This window comes from Anas acuta, chromosome 2 (assembly GCF_963932015.1).
Source record: "Anas acuta chromosome 2, bAnaAcu1.1, whole genome shotgun sequence".
NCBI classification, from domain to species: domain Eukaryota; kingdom Metazoa; phylum Chordata; class Aves; order Anseriformes; family Anatidae; genus Anas; species Anas acuta.
Window position 1 is genome coordinate 50,371,534 of NC_088980.1, and position 19,274 is coordinate 50,390,807.

Sequence of the window (19,274 nt, forward strand, 5' to 3'; positions counted from 1 at the left end):
TTATGCATCTAAACTAAACAGAAAATTTGGAACAGCACAGAAAGTAGTTGGTAGAACCTGGCTATAACCTAGTTATATATAACTAGGAAAGGGAGATCTTATTTGGTTTTCAATGTAAGCAAAAACATTAAAAGAAGATGGTAAAATTTGCTCCTAAAGCTATATTTTTGACATTAACTTCCAGCCCAATGCCCTGAAGTCCATGGTAACAGCTAAGATTCTCATTTTACCCAGCAAAAATGCAATTTTCCATACAGGTAATACTTGCTCTTTGAATAAACAGCTCCATTAATGGTGATTTTTATTTTCTGCTAGTAATCCATCTGAAATAAAATTCAGCTCCAAAGGTCTGCTGTGAAGTGACATTACATGTAACTGACAGACAACCTGACACTCAAAATAAAACCTAGTGGATCTATCTGCATTTCAACACTCTTCGTCCTTATGATATCTATCAAGCAAGAGAAACATTCATATGAGCAAATCACAATTAAGGTACGGGTAACATCAACAGCTTTAACCGGTCAAGCAAAGTGCTACTTAATGTTAACCTCTTTCTCCCACATGAATTTTTATGCACAGATTATTAAATCCAGCAGAGCACTAGGAGCATGCATAAAATATCCTGTTCTGATGGAGAAATCAATCTTGCATAAATAAAGCAGTTCTTTCTCTGCTGTGTTTCTCTAAGCATTTTTTCTAGTAGAGTTGTGAAGAAGAACAAGAGCCTCATTCCCACCACCACAAATACTCCATTTTCCATTATCTGGAAGCAAACCATTACTGTTTATCAAAGTTCCCAATACAACATTTCATGAGGGTTTTTTTAAGAATATTCAAGATTTACAAATACAACATTAAAACTTCATTAAGACTAAAATGGATTCTTATTTTACATTTAATAAGTCAAATCATTCCACCAGATTACAGAAAACATGTCACCAGTCATTTATGGACATTAAGACCCGTGAGTCTGAGATCTTAAAACTTTAATTAGACAAAACAGTGTGACCTGTCTCTAAGTACAGCAGAGATTTATTCATCCCTTTTCTAATCACATAACGTCGAAATAAACATTTATTCAGTGTGAATTCACCACTGAAAAAGTTTTGCTACACTGTGTTTTAAGAAGTAATTTCAAGGACATTATACTTGGAAACCCCACAGATAAAGAATGCTTTAAGATGAAGGGCATGAGAAATTAAGTATTTTGGTATCAAAGACAAAATGAACAAAAAAAGATGGAACACAACACACCAACTAAACAAAGATGTACACATGGCCTCCACAGGACAAATGAGCATTTAACAACATAGCAAAGGAAACTGTGATCAAGCTTTTTTCCACCTCCTTTTCTACAAGCCCAGATGCAACCACTCAGCTCCCCCTCAATAGCTGAGATTTCTTTCAATTTTACTGAGAGCAAGACAAACACAGTTTGCATATAGACAACTATGTAATTGCAGCAAGGGACAGTTGCATGGTTCGCAAACTATAAATCACTACAAAACTCATGGCAGTAAGAGGTCATAGACTTAACTATTCATTTATTTAAATATATACCACAGTTTTCATTTCTTCTGGTCAAATCAATATATTTTAATTGCTGCTTTCAAATGCAGTGGTCTATGAAAATGACAAAAATAATACTAGAAACGAAGCAAATACATGCCCTAGAGGCCTTTTAATTCCTGAAATCATGCTGCCCTTTTACTTGCTGTTGAAGAATGTTTGTATATTGTTTCCTTTCAAAATGCATTTCAAATCAACTTACACTCCAGCTTATTGAAAACTTCAGTTTATGCACAAAACTCAAAAGTGTTTAGTGCGTTCTTGGAGGAAAAAAAGCACAATACAGAAAAAAGAAAAGGGAATAGTAATGTTAGTGTAATACATATCTATGTGCTGTGTCAGGGCATATTTGAGGAAGCCATCTGTATGGCATTAGCTTCAATGAGGTTAAGGAACATAAACACTGAGCTGACATGAAAAATCAAAGCAAAAGAGCAAAGTAATACTGCTGCAACTCATGGCACACTTGGCATTCCTTACACGTTTGAAGACGCTGCCACCATACAGATTCCATCTCAATGGTTGGTGTATCACTAAAATGTCGTGAATTAATAACCGAGATATAGCCCACAGATGGCATATGATATGGTTTGAGATAGACTCATTTTGACAGGTGACAAAGACAACTACTCATCTCGTTATGTGAAATTAAGCACTTACGGGAATGGCAGGTGCGAACTGCCTCCTTTATACAGATTTGGAAGCATCCCATCACTCACAGAAAGTGCTGTACTAAAATCCTAGACAAATCTGGAAGCAGAGCTAGTGTTAAATCTGGAAGGGAAGTAAGCGAAGGCTGAGATGCAAGCACAGTCCTCTCACAGTCTGTATGATCCACATTCCCTCCTGATTGGCCAGAACGCCAGACACTGAATCAGAAAATGGAGTTAAAAAATAAAGAAAAATGGAAGTATATTCAAGACAAAAATCAGTCCCTAACACTGCTCCACTAGCATTAATTCATTTCAGCCAGCTACATAGATGGACCCATTTTTGACTTTTTGGACTAACTCCCATTTACTACTACTGCTTCCATGGATTTTTTTCCCATCTTCCTTGCCCACCAGTCACTTTAAGTGGGCATAAAACTGTCACTAGAGCATTAGCCAGTAACCCCATAATACAATTGCAGAATAGGTGCCTGGAGGTTACTTTTAAAGCAGGATGTACAACTTATCCACAGTTTTGTTGGACACATTGATGGTACTAGAGGACGATGACATTATTCTATCTAGCAGTGTGTGTACTTTTAACAGTAGCTCCGTGCAAATATGTGTGGTTAACAGCATACAAGGTGTATACTGGCTGCAGCTGGGGGAGGACGGATGGATGGGGAGTGGCTGCGGGTGGTGTGCACCTGTGGGAGACTTGAGGATGGGTAACTAAAATCACTTTGGAGGAAATCAGAGAAGTGCAATGAACGTGTCCCACACCCTTATTAGGAGCAGAGGGATTCAGACAAATGACACTTCCTTTAAGGATATCTGTCCCATGTGTAGTGGGAAAGTTTAGTTGAGGGGATTAGATTTTGAAGTACAAATTTCAAAATGCATATAATGTAGATATAACAGATTCTCTACCAAATTCTTCAATTTCCTGTGTTGTTCCTATTGCCTCATATGAATTCTTTATGTAAACCCATACATCACCTGCAGCTGAACAAAACAGCAGAGAAAAAAGTTAGTGTAATTTAAAGGCTCTTCTCCTAATGACTTAGCGCAGGATGCAGTCTGTCAAATAGTTTGGAACATATTAAAACGTTGCAAGGTTCTCAACAATTATTTCTTTACAAACAAATTCCAAGTGAATGCTGAATTTATCATTTGGAAACACATGGTTACTTCTCATCCCCAAACAGTTCATGCTACATACATGCCTAAATACACATGCCACTGTTACAACCATACTTACTGAATCAAAATCTCAAAGTTCTAAGTTACATCAGAACATACAAGTATATTAATGATCTTCATGGGATAACAGCCTCTCTTGAAACAACTAACCTCTTTAAGGACAGATGTGTATTTACTTGACAGCAGTATCTGAAGCCACTGGGTATGCTCTGTATTTTAGGTCACGTATAAACTGAAACTGACTCCCTATCTTTAACAAACCTGAGTTTGAATGACCACAGGCTCAGGCCCCCAGAGCTACCAAGCCTTGCAGCATAAAAGCCTGAAGGCCAGTTACAAATACACACCAATTTCCTTTGTCCTTCCTCTGCTCCAGTCTTCCTTTTTTTCCTCCTCCCTAGCCTCTCACACTGGCCTCCAGCATCAGCTGAAGCATCAGCAGAGCTGTTGGCTGGCAGTTCTTGACAGATACTAAGAGACTGTCCCCCAGATTCAGAGGCAGATGAAACACTCCCAGGATGAGTGGCATTGCTGCTCCTCTGGTTTTATTTCCAGGGAACCCCTGGGTGAGTGTGGGCAATATGCTAACAAGTCAAAAGACTCACAGGGCCAAAGTCTAGCTGCAAACCTGGGCTTACAGTAGAGCAGAAATATTGCTCAGCTTACACAGATCCCTGATCACAGCCCCATCAACCATACAGTTTCAAAGCAGACAGGATCTCAGAGCATATTTATGAAATAATTTTCTTTTATTTTAATGCAGTGGTGGGAAATGAAGAACCTGTAAACACTTTTTGGAACCTACAAAAAAAAATAACTCTATCTATAAGGAGCTTAATAACCAGCTTATCAAAAAGTGGGCTAAATATCTTTCAGTGAAGGAATTTGCTATTCCAACGATCCATATTAATGGAATGAAAAAGTTATATAATAAAAGTTATATTATTTTAGACAGAGGATATAATCTATTTTCCTGATAACCATCAAGATATTCCTTAATGTATAGCTGAAGTCCCCCATGCCTCACTTCACAACACAAAGAATATAAGCTAGGCATTTTTCAAAGGAACAAAGTGTGTGGCAAGGGCAGCAAAAAAACTCCTCATATCTCCCCACCCCTCTATTTTTAAGGTGCTAGAACAGTATGAGCAACTTACACTTCAGTTGTGTATGATGTGATGCATCTTTAATTTTTAGTCTTTTACTCAGTCATCAGTCTTTTTCTTCACAGGCACAACTTCACGCTCATTCACTGAAGAGATTACCGTTGTCATTGTGGCCTAAGGAACTCTTTGCTTCTAATGCAGCTGCACCATCTACAACTCATGGTATTAATCTACACATCCTTGTTCTTTTTATTTCCCATCTCCTCCCATCCAGACAAGTGACAGGCACAGAAACTCCAGCAAAAAGGAGAAGAAACATAAAGTCCAAGCATACAATTAAGCCAGTGACCAGAGATTGAAATCCATAGTTTGAAGGAAAATAGATATTTGTGAAATGTTTTTTGATACTAATGGAGTTCAAGCAATACTACAAATCATTATTTAAAAAACGTACATAAAGTCTTTGGAAACTGGTAGTTTTAAAATGCTTAAAACTCAGGTTGTTATTGGACAAAACAAATGTATTCATACAAACCTTGTTATTAGTTTTGGAGTCATAAGGGTAATACAGTCATAAAGCTAGCAAAACATTTTATCTGCAGGTAAACTCAAATAAATTCGGCAAAAACTGCAAATGAAGCAAAATTGTTGCTGTTAGGATATGTCACTAGGGAAGAAAGTCCAGTTCTTAAAATCAATTTATGCTTTTAATGACTGCTGCTGCTTTATGCCATTTAGGCCAGTAAAATGATTTAAACCCTTGACCAGCAGTTGCATACATACAGTTGTGTGTAATTGCTACAAAGTTCTGATTTCTCAAGAAGATACATAAGACTGGAACAACTTTTTCCTCCGCACTGGATACCAAAAAAAATGACACACAGTGCGTACATTTTTCCCACTTATTTTTTTTTCTTTCTCATAAAGCCAAAAACATTGTTCCAGTTAGCAACATGCCATCTAACAAAATAAATTAATCAAATGCAGCTCACTTTTATATCCATTATTGAAAGATGTTTACAACCCATAAAATAGTTTCATAGCTTTCTTAGGAGATAACAGAACTACGTCTGGATTTTATCCTAATCAACTGACATGAAGGTTAATCAACTTCTTATTTAATTTTATTTTTTTTTAAACAAATTGCAGTTTTACCTTTTCTTCAACTGAAAAGTTAAAAGCACATTCCCCATAAAAAAAAAAAAAAAAAGTTTATTTTGTCCGGTAAAAATGAATACAGGAGATTGCCAACGTTCCCTAGTGATCTTTCATAGATACAAACTTGGAAGAGGGGTGTAGACAGAAAAGCAGAAGGTAAAAAAAGCTTTACAAGTTTAGTTTGACAGATGATCAGAATTATTTCACCAAATTACAAGGCTCAAGAATTCTCGGACATATATGAAACATATAAATGTGATTAAATCATCCTTCAAACTGTATGAAACCAAAAAGGACAAGCAACAGCAGATGTTGCTATTGTACAAAAAAAGCTGGTGCACACATAATGCATGTTTTGCATGGCAATATTCAAGATGTACATTTTCAATAGGCCTTCATGAATTCCTTATGCTCTGCCATCACACTTGAAGATTCATTTTTAAAGAAATTAGAGTCCTTTTCATAACACGAGTCAGGTCAGGGAGAGTCCTACCTACAGCACTTTTTAGAAAAGTGAGAAACAGGAAGATTAGAGATCACAAACCAAATCGTTCACAGTTTGTGACATCCTCAGTCTAAGATTACAACTGATTGAAGGAATACAACATACCTTTTGTCTTGCTCAAATTATATCAAATTAAAACAACTACAGTACTCCTTAGCTGGGCAGGGCATTTTTTTTTAAGCAGCTGCTGGAAATAAGAAAATCACTTTGAGACTACTCACAAGGTGAGCAGCAGTGACAAAAGATGCTGTCTATACCAAAACACTTTTTATACTAGGTGTTAAAATGAAAGCAAAGACAACGACAGTGAAAACTGCTAGAAGCCTTACTTGCATTTGCATAAGATGCTGAAAATGTTAAAATTAAAAAAAAAGAGGAAAAACTTATAATGGATATGAGTGCACAAGACAGAATGCAACCGTCTAAGAAATGCAACCAATCCACTTCCTAAAGACTTCTACTCAGTGTGTTTTTAAGGTTCTGTCTTAGTGAAGTGTATGACAAAGCGAAGAATAAAAGAAGAATGTGGGAAGTTTCTTGGGACTTTTCTCCAGCTTGCATTTTTAGCTGGTGAAGTGAAAAACTGCTTACTCCTATCAAGATATCCTTGTTTCAACAGGCAAAGGTGCAGCATCATTATCATTGTGGAGGAGGAAGTAGTGGTGGTGTTCTGGTGAAAAAATACTGTCCTTTACATCTTAAGAACATCTAAGTGCAACTTTTAATTCTATAATAACTTAGGGAAAGCAGCATGGAACCAACTATTTATTGGGATATTGCTGAAAAACATGGCTACAAAACTTACCTTCTTCTATAACCTTCCCTGATTTCTTCTCTGTCTTCAAAGTTAGATTCTATCTATGAATATTTCTTATGAACTTCAATAAATTTATTTGGTGGCAGAATCCAACAAGGCCAACCCATGTTTGGGACAAAGCTTTTGTTTCATGCTTCACATTTATACAATATTCTTTCAAAGTCACATTGTTGTGCATGTTGTTGTTTATAATCTCACTGAACTACTTCATTACAAATTTTTCTTATGCAGGTATACATTTAAGTTTTCCATGTCTTCTTATGGACACTCTGCACACACAGAATAGCATTTGACATAGGATTACGAGCATGTTGTTGAGCAAGGCCAACATATGGTGTTTCTGGAGTGTTCATTTGAGAACTAGCAGGAAAACAACTTTAATCCCATATTCCATTGGCTCCTAATGACATTTCTTTTAGTTCTTGAAAACACTAAACATGTGCATAAGCCCAACATCACTATAATGAAGGTCCACAGGTCAGAGACCTCAGTAACAGTATCATTCCAAAAAGATTTGAATATCTTATTATCTGGATAACTTGCTGCGTCAGGCAAATGGCTTAATACTATTAGTGTAATTCTATAAATTTACCTGCAGGAATTTTTTAAGCTACCACTTAAAATGAAAATGTACTATGTGTAGGGTTCCACACTGACTTGATCAATGAATGTCTAATGTATAAATAATTTTTTGTTCTTTCTTACCTCCAGATGCTCTAAAATATAGGGAGGATTTGTCATGCCAAGCCTCAGCATAGCTCCCTCAGGAATAACTTCAACCAGCTTCCACAGAAGCGTAGGGAGGTCTGTGCCAATGTCTCTGCCATAAGCCCCTGTGTCTTCACTGGTCAGCCATATCTCGCAAACACCCTCTGTGAATAAAAGAAAGAGATAATTAACAAATCTGTTTTAGAGCTGTTTATTTTATCATACAGCTGCTCACTCTGTTTAATGCAGTATTTCACAAGGCTATTATGCAGCCAGACTGGGTATTCAATTGTGAGGGGGAGGGAAGGAGGAGGAAGGCTTATCCCATGGGTAGCAGTGGGTTATTAAGTTCATTTTATGAGCACAAGAGTGCTACAACAATGCTGTAAATTATCATTGCTGTGGAGTGATTAACATTCACAGCCAATGACTAATTCTGTGCTGCTTCTACAGCAAGTCAGTCAAGTCTAGTACTCTACTCTATTTTTTGAGTCTAATTCATTAAACACCGCAAGCGACTTTACCCAGGCAAAGAGTCTGCTTTAATGGTTGTTACTAGCAGTCAACTGATTAACTGGTAAACTTCCAATAAGCAAAAATAGCTCTAAAGCACAGTAACGAATAGTACCCTCCTGGCATAACTACTAAAACCTTGCATTCTTTAAATAATACAATTACCAATATAATATTAAGGTTGTATTAAAAAAGGCTAGTCGCCACTACATGACTAAGTGATAGTGTTGGAAAAGTGTTAACAGACAGGAAATAGGTTTATTTTCCATCAGTCAGGGCCTTAGGAAGCAGTATATTTGATTTGTATTGTAAAGAGTATTGACCTTGAACATTGAAATTTGGTAATATCCTCTTGCTCAAAGAGGGGAAAGATTACACCACCCTTTAATAATAGCTGAAAGCAACAAGGTTTCATGCAGCCCAGCCATTTCTATCAGTCTGCCCAGCTTTCATCCTTTTTGTAACACAATCCATTTCCACCCCCTCGCTACCCCAAAGCAAAAAATAAGCAAATTAAAATAGGGTGGCTGAGAGGAAGACTCCTGTGATTCCCAGTCAGATAAGATACCATTAAATTGATGAAGAGCTAGATTTCTAATACAGATGAGCACTCTCTGGACTAGTAGAGAACATATCACTAAATATGAATGTTTATATTATAAGATATATATTTCAGGTGAGGAAAATGCAAACAACTACGTGGAATTAAATCATTTAAGTGATAAAACCAGAAAAACAAATTTTACAAAAATGTAAACTCAAGACTGCCATTCAAACTCACCCTACAACAATGAAGGTGGACAGAAGGCTATGTTGAGCAAAGACAATTCTGTTTGTTTCAAAAGGTTTTCAAGGTCATTTATTTAGAACAACAAAAAATAAAATAAAAAATGAAGGTAAACCAAGAAACTCATCACTTAAGATTTGCTTTAACAATAATTTAGTAAGACAGATGTGCAGCTCTGTTGTTTTAAGAGGCCTAGAGGAATGTATTCTTGAAGCAGCGCTCTTGGTTATCCAACTTCCCATCGCAACCTTGCAGTCACATTCAGGCAGAGCTCCCCAGTGCCCCATCAGCCAAGCAGAACTTGCCAGCGTATGCAATCACACCTTAGATTCCATCGCTGTTGCTGATGTTTTCAGAACTGCCTTTCACAACAGCCAGTGCTATGCTATGAAATGTATTCTGAGGTTCACCACCTGGTCTACGTTTTCCCGAGTTATGGAAAAAGCCAATGAATTATGTATCGACTACATTTTAAGAACAAGAGAAACGTAAATGATATAAATGATGGCTAATGTCCTGCTGTGCTTTTTATATCAGTTTCCAACAGCCATCATAACACTGAAAAACAATAATTCAGTTGCTGTTTTTCTACTGTAACAGAGTAATTCTCATTTTTAAGCTTTCAATCTAAATGGTTGCATGGGGCATTTTTTGCACAAGCATGGCTGATGGAATACTGCCTCTTGGTCACCAGCTGAACGTTGAGGAAAAAGAATAAATCACTGGCTAGGAATGGAAATAACATTCACAGGGAAAACAACAGCAAGCTTTTAAAGCTGCATAGGTGGGGACCATTAGCCCCCCGGTGGGCTGAAACTTCAAATTAAATCACATGAAGAGGAAGCAGCTGTAAGAGTAAATCAGCAACAACAGGAATAACTGTCTCATCTGCTCTCCGATCAGGGTGTTGAACAACAAGCAATGGGAATAATTCATGCTGAGAGCGCCAAGGATGTAGTCTTACTATGTGGAGAAGGGGGGAGAAAACCTGTATTTTAGAAGAGCGTTCGCTTCCCAATTTCAGGCTGACAAAATGGACCTTCACATCCTGAAAGCTGCTATTGGTGCTAAGTATTCACAAACAGGGGAAATGAACTTAGTGCATAACTGTGGTGATACAGGCTTCACGTCAGCTGTTGGTAGGCTGGTTATTCAAGCCCTTTGCATCCTGAGTTTTAGGAGACTCTACTTAAACTGAGCAAGAAAAGAAAACAGCAAATCTCCCAAACACTCTTCTTAGTGAACCAACGCTTATTTTTTTCACTCAACCTTTGCCCCTCTGCACTACAGACCTATATAGGAAGCTATTCAAATCCACTGTCTAACCATGTGTTTTTTGTTGTTCTTGCTGTTTTTTCCTTTCTTTTGCACTGAACCTCATGAGCTCATTCGCTATTCTGTTATTTGATAATTTTGGTGCTAATAAAAGCAAGCTGATTTTGTAAACAAGAAAATTGATCCAAACTACAGAGTTGAGATGTGAAAATTTGGAGCATTTGCTACAGCATTAAGGTCAATTATCATTATATTCAAGTAGTTACAAGTCTGTCTTTGGTCGCAGAGCATTGCTTATTCCTCACTCTGCCATCACCACCCAGCACAAGAGTAGCTTCAACAGCTGGATTCCAATCTGTGCTCTCTTGTAACTGGAGATGACTGAGAATGAAAAATGTTGGAAAACAAAAAGTTTCCAAGTAAATGAAGGAGATTCTGAGACTATTCCTTCTCCAACATCTCATAAAGAATACTCATTCCTGATTATCCAAAATGCATTCTAACTTTATTTTTTTCCCCTCTTGGGGGTAGTCTAAACAATTCTTGTCATTAAAGAGAAGGAGAAATCCTGAAATTGTCACTTTTATGAGATATGTACATTTCTGTTTTAAAGACCACTTGATATGATTCATTTCTTTAGTAATAATGAAAAAAATCTAGAGCTTTATATTTCACTTTATTTTCATGCCACTGTATTAAACACTTTTCAGCAGTAGCACACAGCTTTCAAATTGAAGCAAAATCTACTCCATCTGAAAAATAAATTTACTGCAATCTACAAAACCATCTGAAGTTGTTAAAATATCAGATACTAATCCTGCTGAAATTATATTTGTTAGCCTGCTGTACTTATGTACAAATGAAAATTGCAAAAAAGACACCTTTTTTCTTCTCCTTCCATTCTTCTCTGACAGATTTTGTAATGTGAAAAGGAGTGCCTTCTCCAGCAGCACAATTCTCTGCAGGCTGCCACGGCGGGAGACCCCCAGCTCTGACCTCCTCGCTATCCCACATATGTTTATCAATAACTGCCTGACCTCCTTGCTATTCCTTCTCCAACAGTGAATTCTTATGGCAGCCTGCAGTGCTGTACAGACCACAGAAATACCTCTCCCACTGTACCACAGAAATCTGTAAGACCATCTGCCAAGGGGAGGTCTGACTTAAATGTTTGTCAGAAACTGCCTGCAGACTTGAGGACAATCCATCTAAAGCTGCCATTCCTGATCACACCCTTAGAATTAAAAAAAAAAAAAAAAAAAAAAAAAAAACATAGCCAAAGAAAGAGAGAAAGACTTGGAAAAATCAAATTCATTTTACATGTGCTTGTTTTTCAGAATGAGCTTACCCTACATAAATTCATTTTCTCTTCTGTTATTTGAATTTCCCCTCAGTTACTTCTCTCCATATTTTATTATTTATTTTTTAATTTACCTTTTCTTCAGCATGGATTTTACAAGGGCTATTTACATACTTGACACCAGAGCACGTGCCCAACTACTTTGCTGAGTCAGTGCCCTAACTGAACAACTATGAAGACATTTCTGTACATAACATATAACTGTATCAGCCTGAATATAATGCAAGTTTAAATAGAAACTGAGCTCTGTGGGAATCAAATTCCTTCTATACTTCTGAAGTACTCTGCAAGCATCGATGAAGCTTCAAGAGTTCAAGTCCTCTTAGCCAGCCAGCCCAACCCCATGGATCACACCCCTGAAAGATCCCACAGCAGAGAACTCCGGGAAGATTAGGTCAATCTCAGAGCAACTCACTGGTACTAACAGGCACTTGGAAGGGCTACTAACTTACATTTCACCAAGAAAGATATTTGACCTGTATATGAAGAAATTCTATAGCAGAGAGAATGCAGTTCCACACAAAACTCCTGTACAAACATACCCTATCCCAGACCCAAAGAGCTCTTTGTAGCTAATTGCTGCAATTAGAAATTGCAGGATATCTGCCATCAGATGATGAAAAAAGTAGACCGATAAAAAATACAGATGTAGGTACAGAGATGGTGAAAGAAGCAAAATGTCAGGCTACGACATAAAGGAGTAATATTTTTTTCTATCCTTTGGAAAATGTGGGAGCAGAGCTGCAATGCTGGCCTAACACACACACATCCCATCACAGTCTCACTTTCACCTGGAGGGACAAGCTCTAGATAGGTGTAACGCAGCCTAACGTTCTAAGGGATCTTTATGAGGCCCAAGCATATTTCCTCTTTTCAAAGATTTGTTCTTTACACCCTTATGGACAGTCCTAAGGGAGTGAAAGATGATTGTCCACTCTTGTTTTCTTAATGCTGGCCATGTTCACTGGGGAACATCATTACTGACTGCCAGCTACACCTTGTACCATGGCTCACCACTCTGTGAGCCTGGCAGTCCACCCAATTCTTTCAGCCGCCTTATCATCGCCTTATCCAGGCCATATCTCAGCCATAGGTAAGAATATAGTACAGGAAACTATGCCAAAGTCTTCGCTAAATTTACAGTAAAACAATAGAACAAAACAACAAAACAAAACAAACAGAAGACCTCCACAGCTTTCCCCTCCTCCGCACAGCCAGACATCTTATCAGAGAAGGCAGTCATGCATCATTAAATCATCTGATAAATCTACGTGAGGTGATCCCAGTCACCTCCTTGTCCTTCATGTGCCTAGAGGTGGCTTCCAGAAGGGTTTGCCCTATGTGCTTCCCAGAGACCGAGGTTCAGCTGCCCCGTAGTTCTCTACATTCTCCTTCCTGCCCCTTCTTGAAGGGCAGCGTGACATTTCCTTTTTTCCAGTCATCAGGAATCTCCCCTGATTGTCGTGACCTTTGGATGATGAGGGAGAACAGCCTCGTAATGACACCAACCAGCACTCTCAGCACACTCGGAGGCCTCTCATTGCAGGGTTATTTCTATTACTTCTGGATGTCAGCCTGCACTTGCAGAAACTGCAGCTATGTTTCACAAGTGCTTAGTTCAGTACGAGCCTTAAAGCGGTTGCGGTTTCTGCTGCCCACAGGATGATATATATATTAGAAATGAAAACACTAACTTGTATGGCCTACATATTTTTGAGAACAAATGTGTTGGAGAACTAAGATGAAGTGAAACTCGCTAAAATACTACAAAAGGAAATACCGAAGGAAGGATATCATTCATTCTACTACACCTAGACTAAGTGACACTGACAGAGATTATTCCACCTATGCAGGATAACGCATTATTTTAAAGTTACAACATTCAACAACACCACCTGAGAAGATTGTCTGGCAGTGTTGTCTGATATCCCGGAAGAATGCAGTCTACTACATTTAGTACAAAATTCAAGATGATTTTTTTTTTCCTCCTTTTCACAATGCTTACTTTAAGCAACAGTTTGGACACACATACGATTTAGGATGTTATGAATTTATGGCTATACATTAGTATATATACATGGCATGAAATTGTTGAACTATATAAACATGAACTTGATTCTAAAGTTTGTCTACCATAGACTTGATTTCAGTAATTAGAACAAATTCCTGATGCTACAAATTTCTGCAATTAAGATCGGGCTATATTTGCAAATTCCAAAGCAGATGAATTAATCACACCTTGGACCTGATTAACTCTTCTGGCAACTGTTTTTTTCAAAAGTATGAACTGTGTCTTGACTTTCAGTTACATTTTATTTTTACAAAAAGTAAAATGCACTATCTCGTTTACTTATGTAGTAAATTGAAATTGGAGCTTAAATGCAGTTCAGTGCAAAGCAGTTCAAGATACAACACAAAGCTATTTCAATTAAAATGTGTTCATCTTTTTTAAAAACTACAACTCATATATTTTTCTGCCTCAAAGTGCACTTAGATTTGTTGCGTGATTTTATGCAACATGTGAAGTCTAGTCAGGGCTAGACCAAAGTAAAAAACAAACAAACAAACAAACAAAAAAAAAAAACAACAAAAAAAGCAAACAAATGACAAAAACAAACAAACAAAAAACACCACCAAGAATTAGGACTGCAAAACATTTTAGCTTTGTAAACTATTAAAAAAAAAAAAAAAAGAAACAAAACCAAAACTACCCCCCTTACCTCACCCAAAACAAATGCATGAGCATGAGCATATGTTTGTTTAATACCACCTTTTGCATTAATTTTTAGGATTACTTTGGGGATTTTAGTGAAACAACCACACACTGAACGGAAGAGTTCTGGCCCAGCTACCTATCTATTCTTTAATATTCAATAGTCCAACTTTAAAGTAAGGACACTCTGCCATCCACTTTATATTTAAATAGATGTGAAACGTAGTAGAAGAATCTAATGACCATTTGCTTAATGGTGGCTTTCAATTTTATCTTCTATGGTTACGGAAGTGGAAGCTACAGAGATCTATTTAAAGATTTCCTTTTCAAAAGCCATGCATCTGAAAGATGAAACTGTTTAGAACATTAATTCACTGAATTTTCCTATTTATCTAAAATCATTAAATGAAAGTTTCATTTGCAACAGCTACAATTTTCTTTTCAAACAAGTGTTAGAGCTGGGAGAGGGTCGCAAGAATATGAGGACTAATATCAAAACCACAACCATTCCTTTTGCTAACGTTTCGCCATCAAGGCATTTACAATAGAAGTTTACTACCTGTGATTGTTGTAGGGTTTAGCAGTTTAACAGTGAATATCAAATACTGTTTGTTTTGCTCATCCCTTTAGTAATGAGCATAATAAAGTATTTTGATAAAACAAGCCTAGTATCTGAAATTGTTACCCTTTAATAAAACGATAATTCAAGTTCAGCTGAACAAGAAATAAGAATGCCTCTGAAAGTAACAAAGCACAGTTAAAATTATTTCTTCTTCTTACGCTATTAATAGCAAAAAAATATTTAGTAAAAGAGTGTTCCCAATCAAAAGCATGCAGCAGATAGGGCCAACTGATCATTAAATACCAAAGAAAGCATAATAGGTTGCTCTGTTCCACAAAGCAAACCCTTGTCCTTGCTTATAAAAGAGGTCATTCAACCCCTATAGGGTCCTCTGTTCCTAATAGCCTAATGCTTGAGCATAAACCAGCAGCCCTGTCTTGCCCGGTTTGGAACTATAATGCTTTTAGCAAAAGGGAGAGGAAGGCGGGGAGGAAAGGAAACAGTATAATAGGTCACTTGCTGCTGCAAACAGCATGATAGCTAAATTATGAGTCCAGTTTCATTCTGCTAGAACAAGAGAGACTCCAAAGGGCATCAAGACAGACAGTCCGCAGAAGTTAGCTCAGCGCCAGCACTGCAGCATTATGCATCTTGCTTTCAAGGAGGATTAATGATACCATACATCATGATGATAAATTGGGTTTTGTAGTCAATTTGAAGAGAAAAGGGAGGAAAGCATTTCAAGAAAATTGGAGGGAAAAAAATGAAGTTGAATTTCATGAGTTGCTCCTAGTTCTCAGGCTGAGGGAAGAGGAAGCTATTCTTTAAGAGAAGTGTGCACTGCTTCTGTGGGACACCTGCTTATGATCTTCCAAATTCCAGGCATGTGGGTTACACACACAGTGGCTTTTGTAAGTTAACTCTTGCACATGTGAAAAAAAATAAAAATCCATTCTATCTTTAAATTTGCCAGTTGAAAAAAAAAGCTCAAACTTGCAAATTCATATATAGACATCCCACAACAACTTGGTTTTTGGAGGCAGAGGACATCTACTGTCTCAGTCAACAGAATGAAAGTCTTGTGTGTATTAATGACGAGAGAGAGAATTATCTGACAGTAATTAGTTCTTCACTGAATCAAGAACATTATACAAGAAGTAAATTCAATGATACACAATGGTACACACATCAAGAAAATAAAAGCATAAAGGGATCTGGGGATGCTGGCTGATCAGGCTCAACATGAGCCAGCAGTGTGCCCTGGCAGCTGAGACAGCAAACCACATTTTGGGGTGGATTAAACAGCACAGCCTGCCAGCCAAAAGAGGTGATTCTCCCTCTGTATTTAGCATTGGTGAGACCTCACCCTGAATATTGTGTGCAGTTCTGGGCTCCACAATATAAAAAGGGTGTTAAAGTCCTTGAAAACCATTCAGAAGAAGGAAACAAAGCTAGTAAAATGGCTGGAAGGCACGTCCTATGAGGAGAGGCTGAGGACACTTGGGTTGTCTGGTCCAGAGAAATGGAGGCTGAGAGGTGACCTCATTGCTCTCTACTCCTTCCTGAGGAGGGGAAGTAGAGAGGGAGGTGCTGGACTCTTCTCAGTAGTAACTGATGACAGGACATACGGGAGCAGCAGAAAGCTGCACCAGGGGAGGTTCAGACTGGACATTAGGAAAACCACAGGGGAGTCAAACACTGGAACAGGCTTCCAAGAGAGGTGGTTGGCGTCCCATGCCAGCCAGTGTTCACGAGACATTTTGACAATGCCCTTGTGAATATGTTTTAAGTTTTGGTTAGCCCTAAAGTAAGTGGTCAGGCAGTTGGCCTAGGCAATCTTTGAAGGTCCCTTCCAACCAAACTATTCTATGCTTTTGACTGGGTGACCACAGATAATGAATTTTGCAAAAAGGGACTTCAACACAACAGAAAGCTATTTCAGAAAACACAGACAGACACCAGTTTAGAGCTGTTGTTCTGTAGTTTTGTATATAGCATACAGATATACAGGTCCTTGAAGCATGAAATTACTGTTCTCAGCTCTATGCTTCACATAAACACTTTGTAAACTATTGATATGCTCATGTTGGTCTTGTACTATAAGCAGAGAGAGAAGGGCCAGTCTTGCACCCTGCAGAAATACTCCCAGCTTTGAAAAGTGAAAAATCAATATTTCTTCAAACTTAAAAACTAAAGAACTAAAAGGTATAATTTCTATGCCTAGTTTCAAAACTCAGATGAGAAATCTGCTTCAAAGTCTGTATTGAAAATGACAGATATGAGAAATCTTGTTTATGACTTAGAAATTCACTGGGAAAAAAAGGGTAAGGTGTCACTCATTATAACATACGCTCTCTGTTTTAAAACCAAAACATGGGCTATCGGTCTGTTGTAGATGAAGAATTAGATGCAAAGGGTCACACGCTGCACAAATTCAAGGAAATGGTCATGAGCTGTAGGCATATTCTGTGATATTACAGGATGCAGTGCTAATTAATGGAGGCTTTTACTGAATATCCATTGCTGTACTGCTAATGAGTCTGGATTAATTTAAACAATGTTTTTATGGAAACTGATTAATTCTTTGGAAGTAACATCACACAGTTTAAATCATTTAAAGCATTTTTAGCCAAGCTAAATAACAACTGGAATGAGTTTAGAAAGAAAATAGCTTACATAATCTAAAATAGCGGCTTGCAAACAAGCTACCAGGGCGTGGTAGAGATATCAGACATGGAAACTCATACTCCAGAAAGCATTCTCCAGCTCAAATTCCTTATATTTTTGAGAGCTGGAGCCTATACTACTATTTCATTCAAAGTTTCTGATGTTTTTCTTTAAATAGATGAATAGCAACAGTAGAAAGAAACCACACTTCGGACATTTACATATGACATATTTAAAAACACCTGAAAATAAGTTTGAAATAATTTGCATTAAAGTAAAATGCTGAAATTTGAAAATATGATCAAAGAAAGAAGATAGCTTATGTCTAACTTTGACTGAAAAGATAACAAGAATGAATAATCTTGGACCATTACATATCCCAGGATTAGGGCAGAAAATCTCTTATGCATTTTAATCACACAAAAACGTAATTAAGAAGAAAGTACTATCATAAGCGACTAATATAAGTGCCAAATGCTGGTTATCACACTGAATTATGATAAAAGATATAATAATGTAAACCTCACGGGATAATACAGAATACAGAAATACTTTGGTATAAAGGGAGTTGTATGTTTTAAGCAATCCTTCTATATATCAGTCTTCTTATTTTACCGTAGAGTACTGAATTCCATGGACAACACAGTGTAATTTTTAATTCGGATTATTTTTGTATCAAGTGAGAGAAGAGTTCAAAAATCTTGCAAACTGCTATATAATAGAATAAAAGCAAGAAAACAGTCAGCATGTGCAAGGCAGTTGGCTAGATGCAGAACGCACTTAAAGGACAACAATTCCACGAGCCAACAATACAGAGGGGCAACATGTAAATAGTTTCTGATGATGATAATCCTTATCTAAATTTACCTCCTCACAGTACAGTAGATAACACCAGCAACTCATTAAGAATAACCTGGCTTGTATCTGCAAGTATGCCAACTTGATGCTGCATTTGATGATAAGCTGAAATGGCTTAGTAGCAAGACAGTAAGGAAAATATTCATTAGGCAGTCTACAGACAGAAATCATACCATAATAATTCCCTTGATTTCTGTCAGAAGTCTCCTCTAATATTTAGTATTACTTAAAATATTTTCTAAAATGGCTGATAGAACCTTGGAAACTGTAAGTGGGCCAGCTTGATGAAAAGGGAAAACAGCTGCATAGCATCAGTAATGGAGTTTCCCTAATTCTAAATGATGAAATTGTTTAAGTATATCTAGTGATTTCTCACTGAGTACACAGTGGGTCTTTGCTGTGTATCCACCTTAAGCTAAATTTATATAGTATTCTGTGATACACCACCAAAATACATCATAATCAAAAGACAATTAAAATCTGTTGGAGATATCCACAGGGAGGTCAAAGTGAAATCATTTAAGGGTTTTGAAGGGTATTAATGTTTCTTTTTTTCTCATACAGATTAATGCCCGTTAGGGTCTCATTCTAAATAGTAATTTACCTTTTGATGAACTGATTATATGTCAATACAGAACCATGAATTAAATCAACACTAAGAGAGATGAGCCTCTGTTCATGATTCTTTATGAAAAAAAAATATATCCAAAGAGCAATTACTTGATTCTTTCAAGACTAGAAGCCAAATAACAGTCCAGTTGCTCAGAAAAAGGGTTCATCATTCGTCTATAAAGAATCATGCAGAAGATGACACATGGAA

At 37.3% G+C, this 19,274-nt stretch overlaps 1 protein-coding gene across 7 annotated transcripts in view; it reads right to left on the minus strand.

The window, feature by feature from the left end:
* The window catches only part of CDKAL1 (CDK5 regulatory subunit associated protein 1 like 1), a 495,974-nt gene that overhangs the window by 222,496 nt on the left and 254,204 nt on the right, over positions 1-19,274 (minus strand). For all 7 annotated transcript variants that reach the window (XM_068674727.1, XM_068674724.1, XM_068674723.1 and 4 more), the window contains one exon: positions 7,717-7,883. In XM_068674727.1, the coding sequence (XP_068530828.1) occupies positions 7,717-7,883 (167 nt within the window). The remainder of the gene's footprint in view (positions 1-7,716; positions 7,884-19,274) is intronic.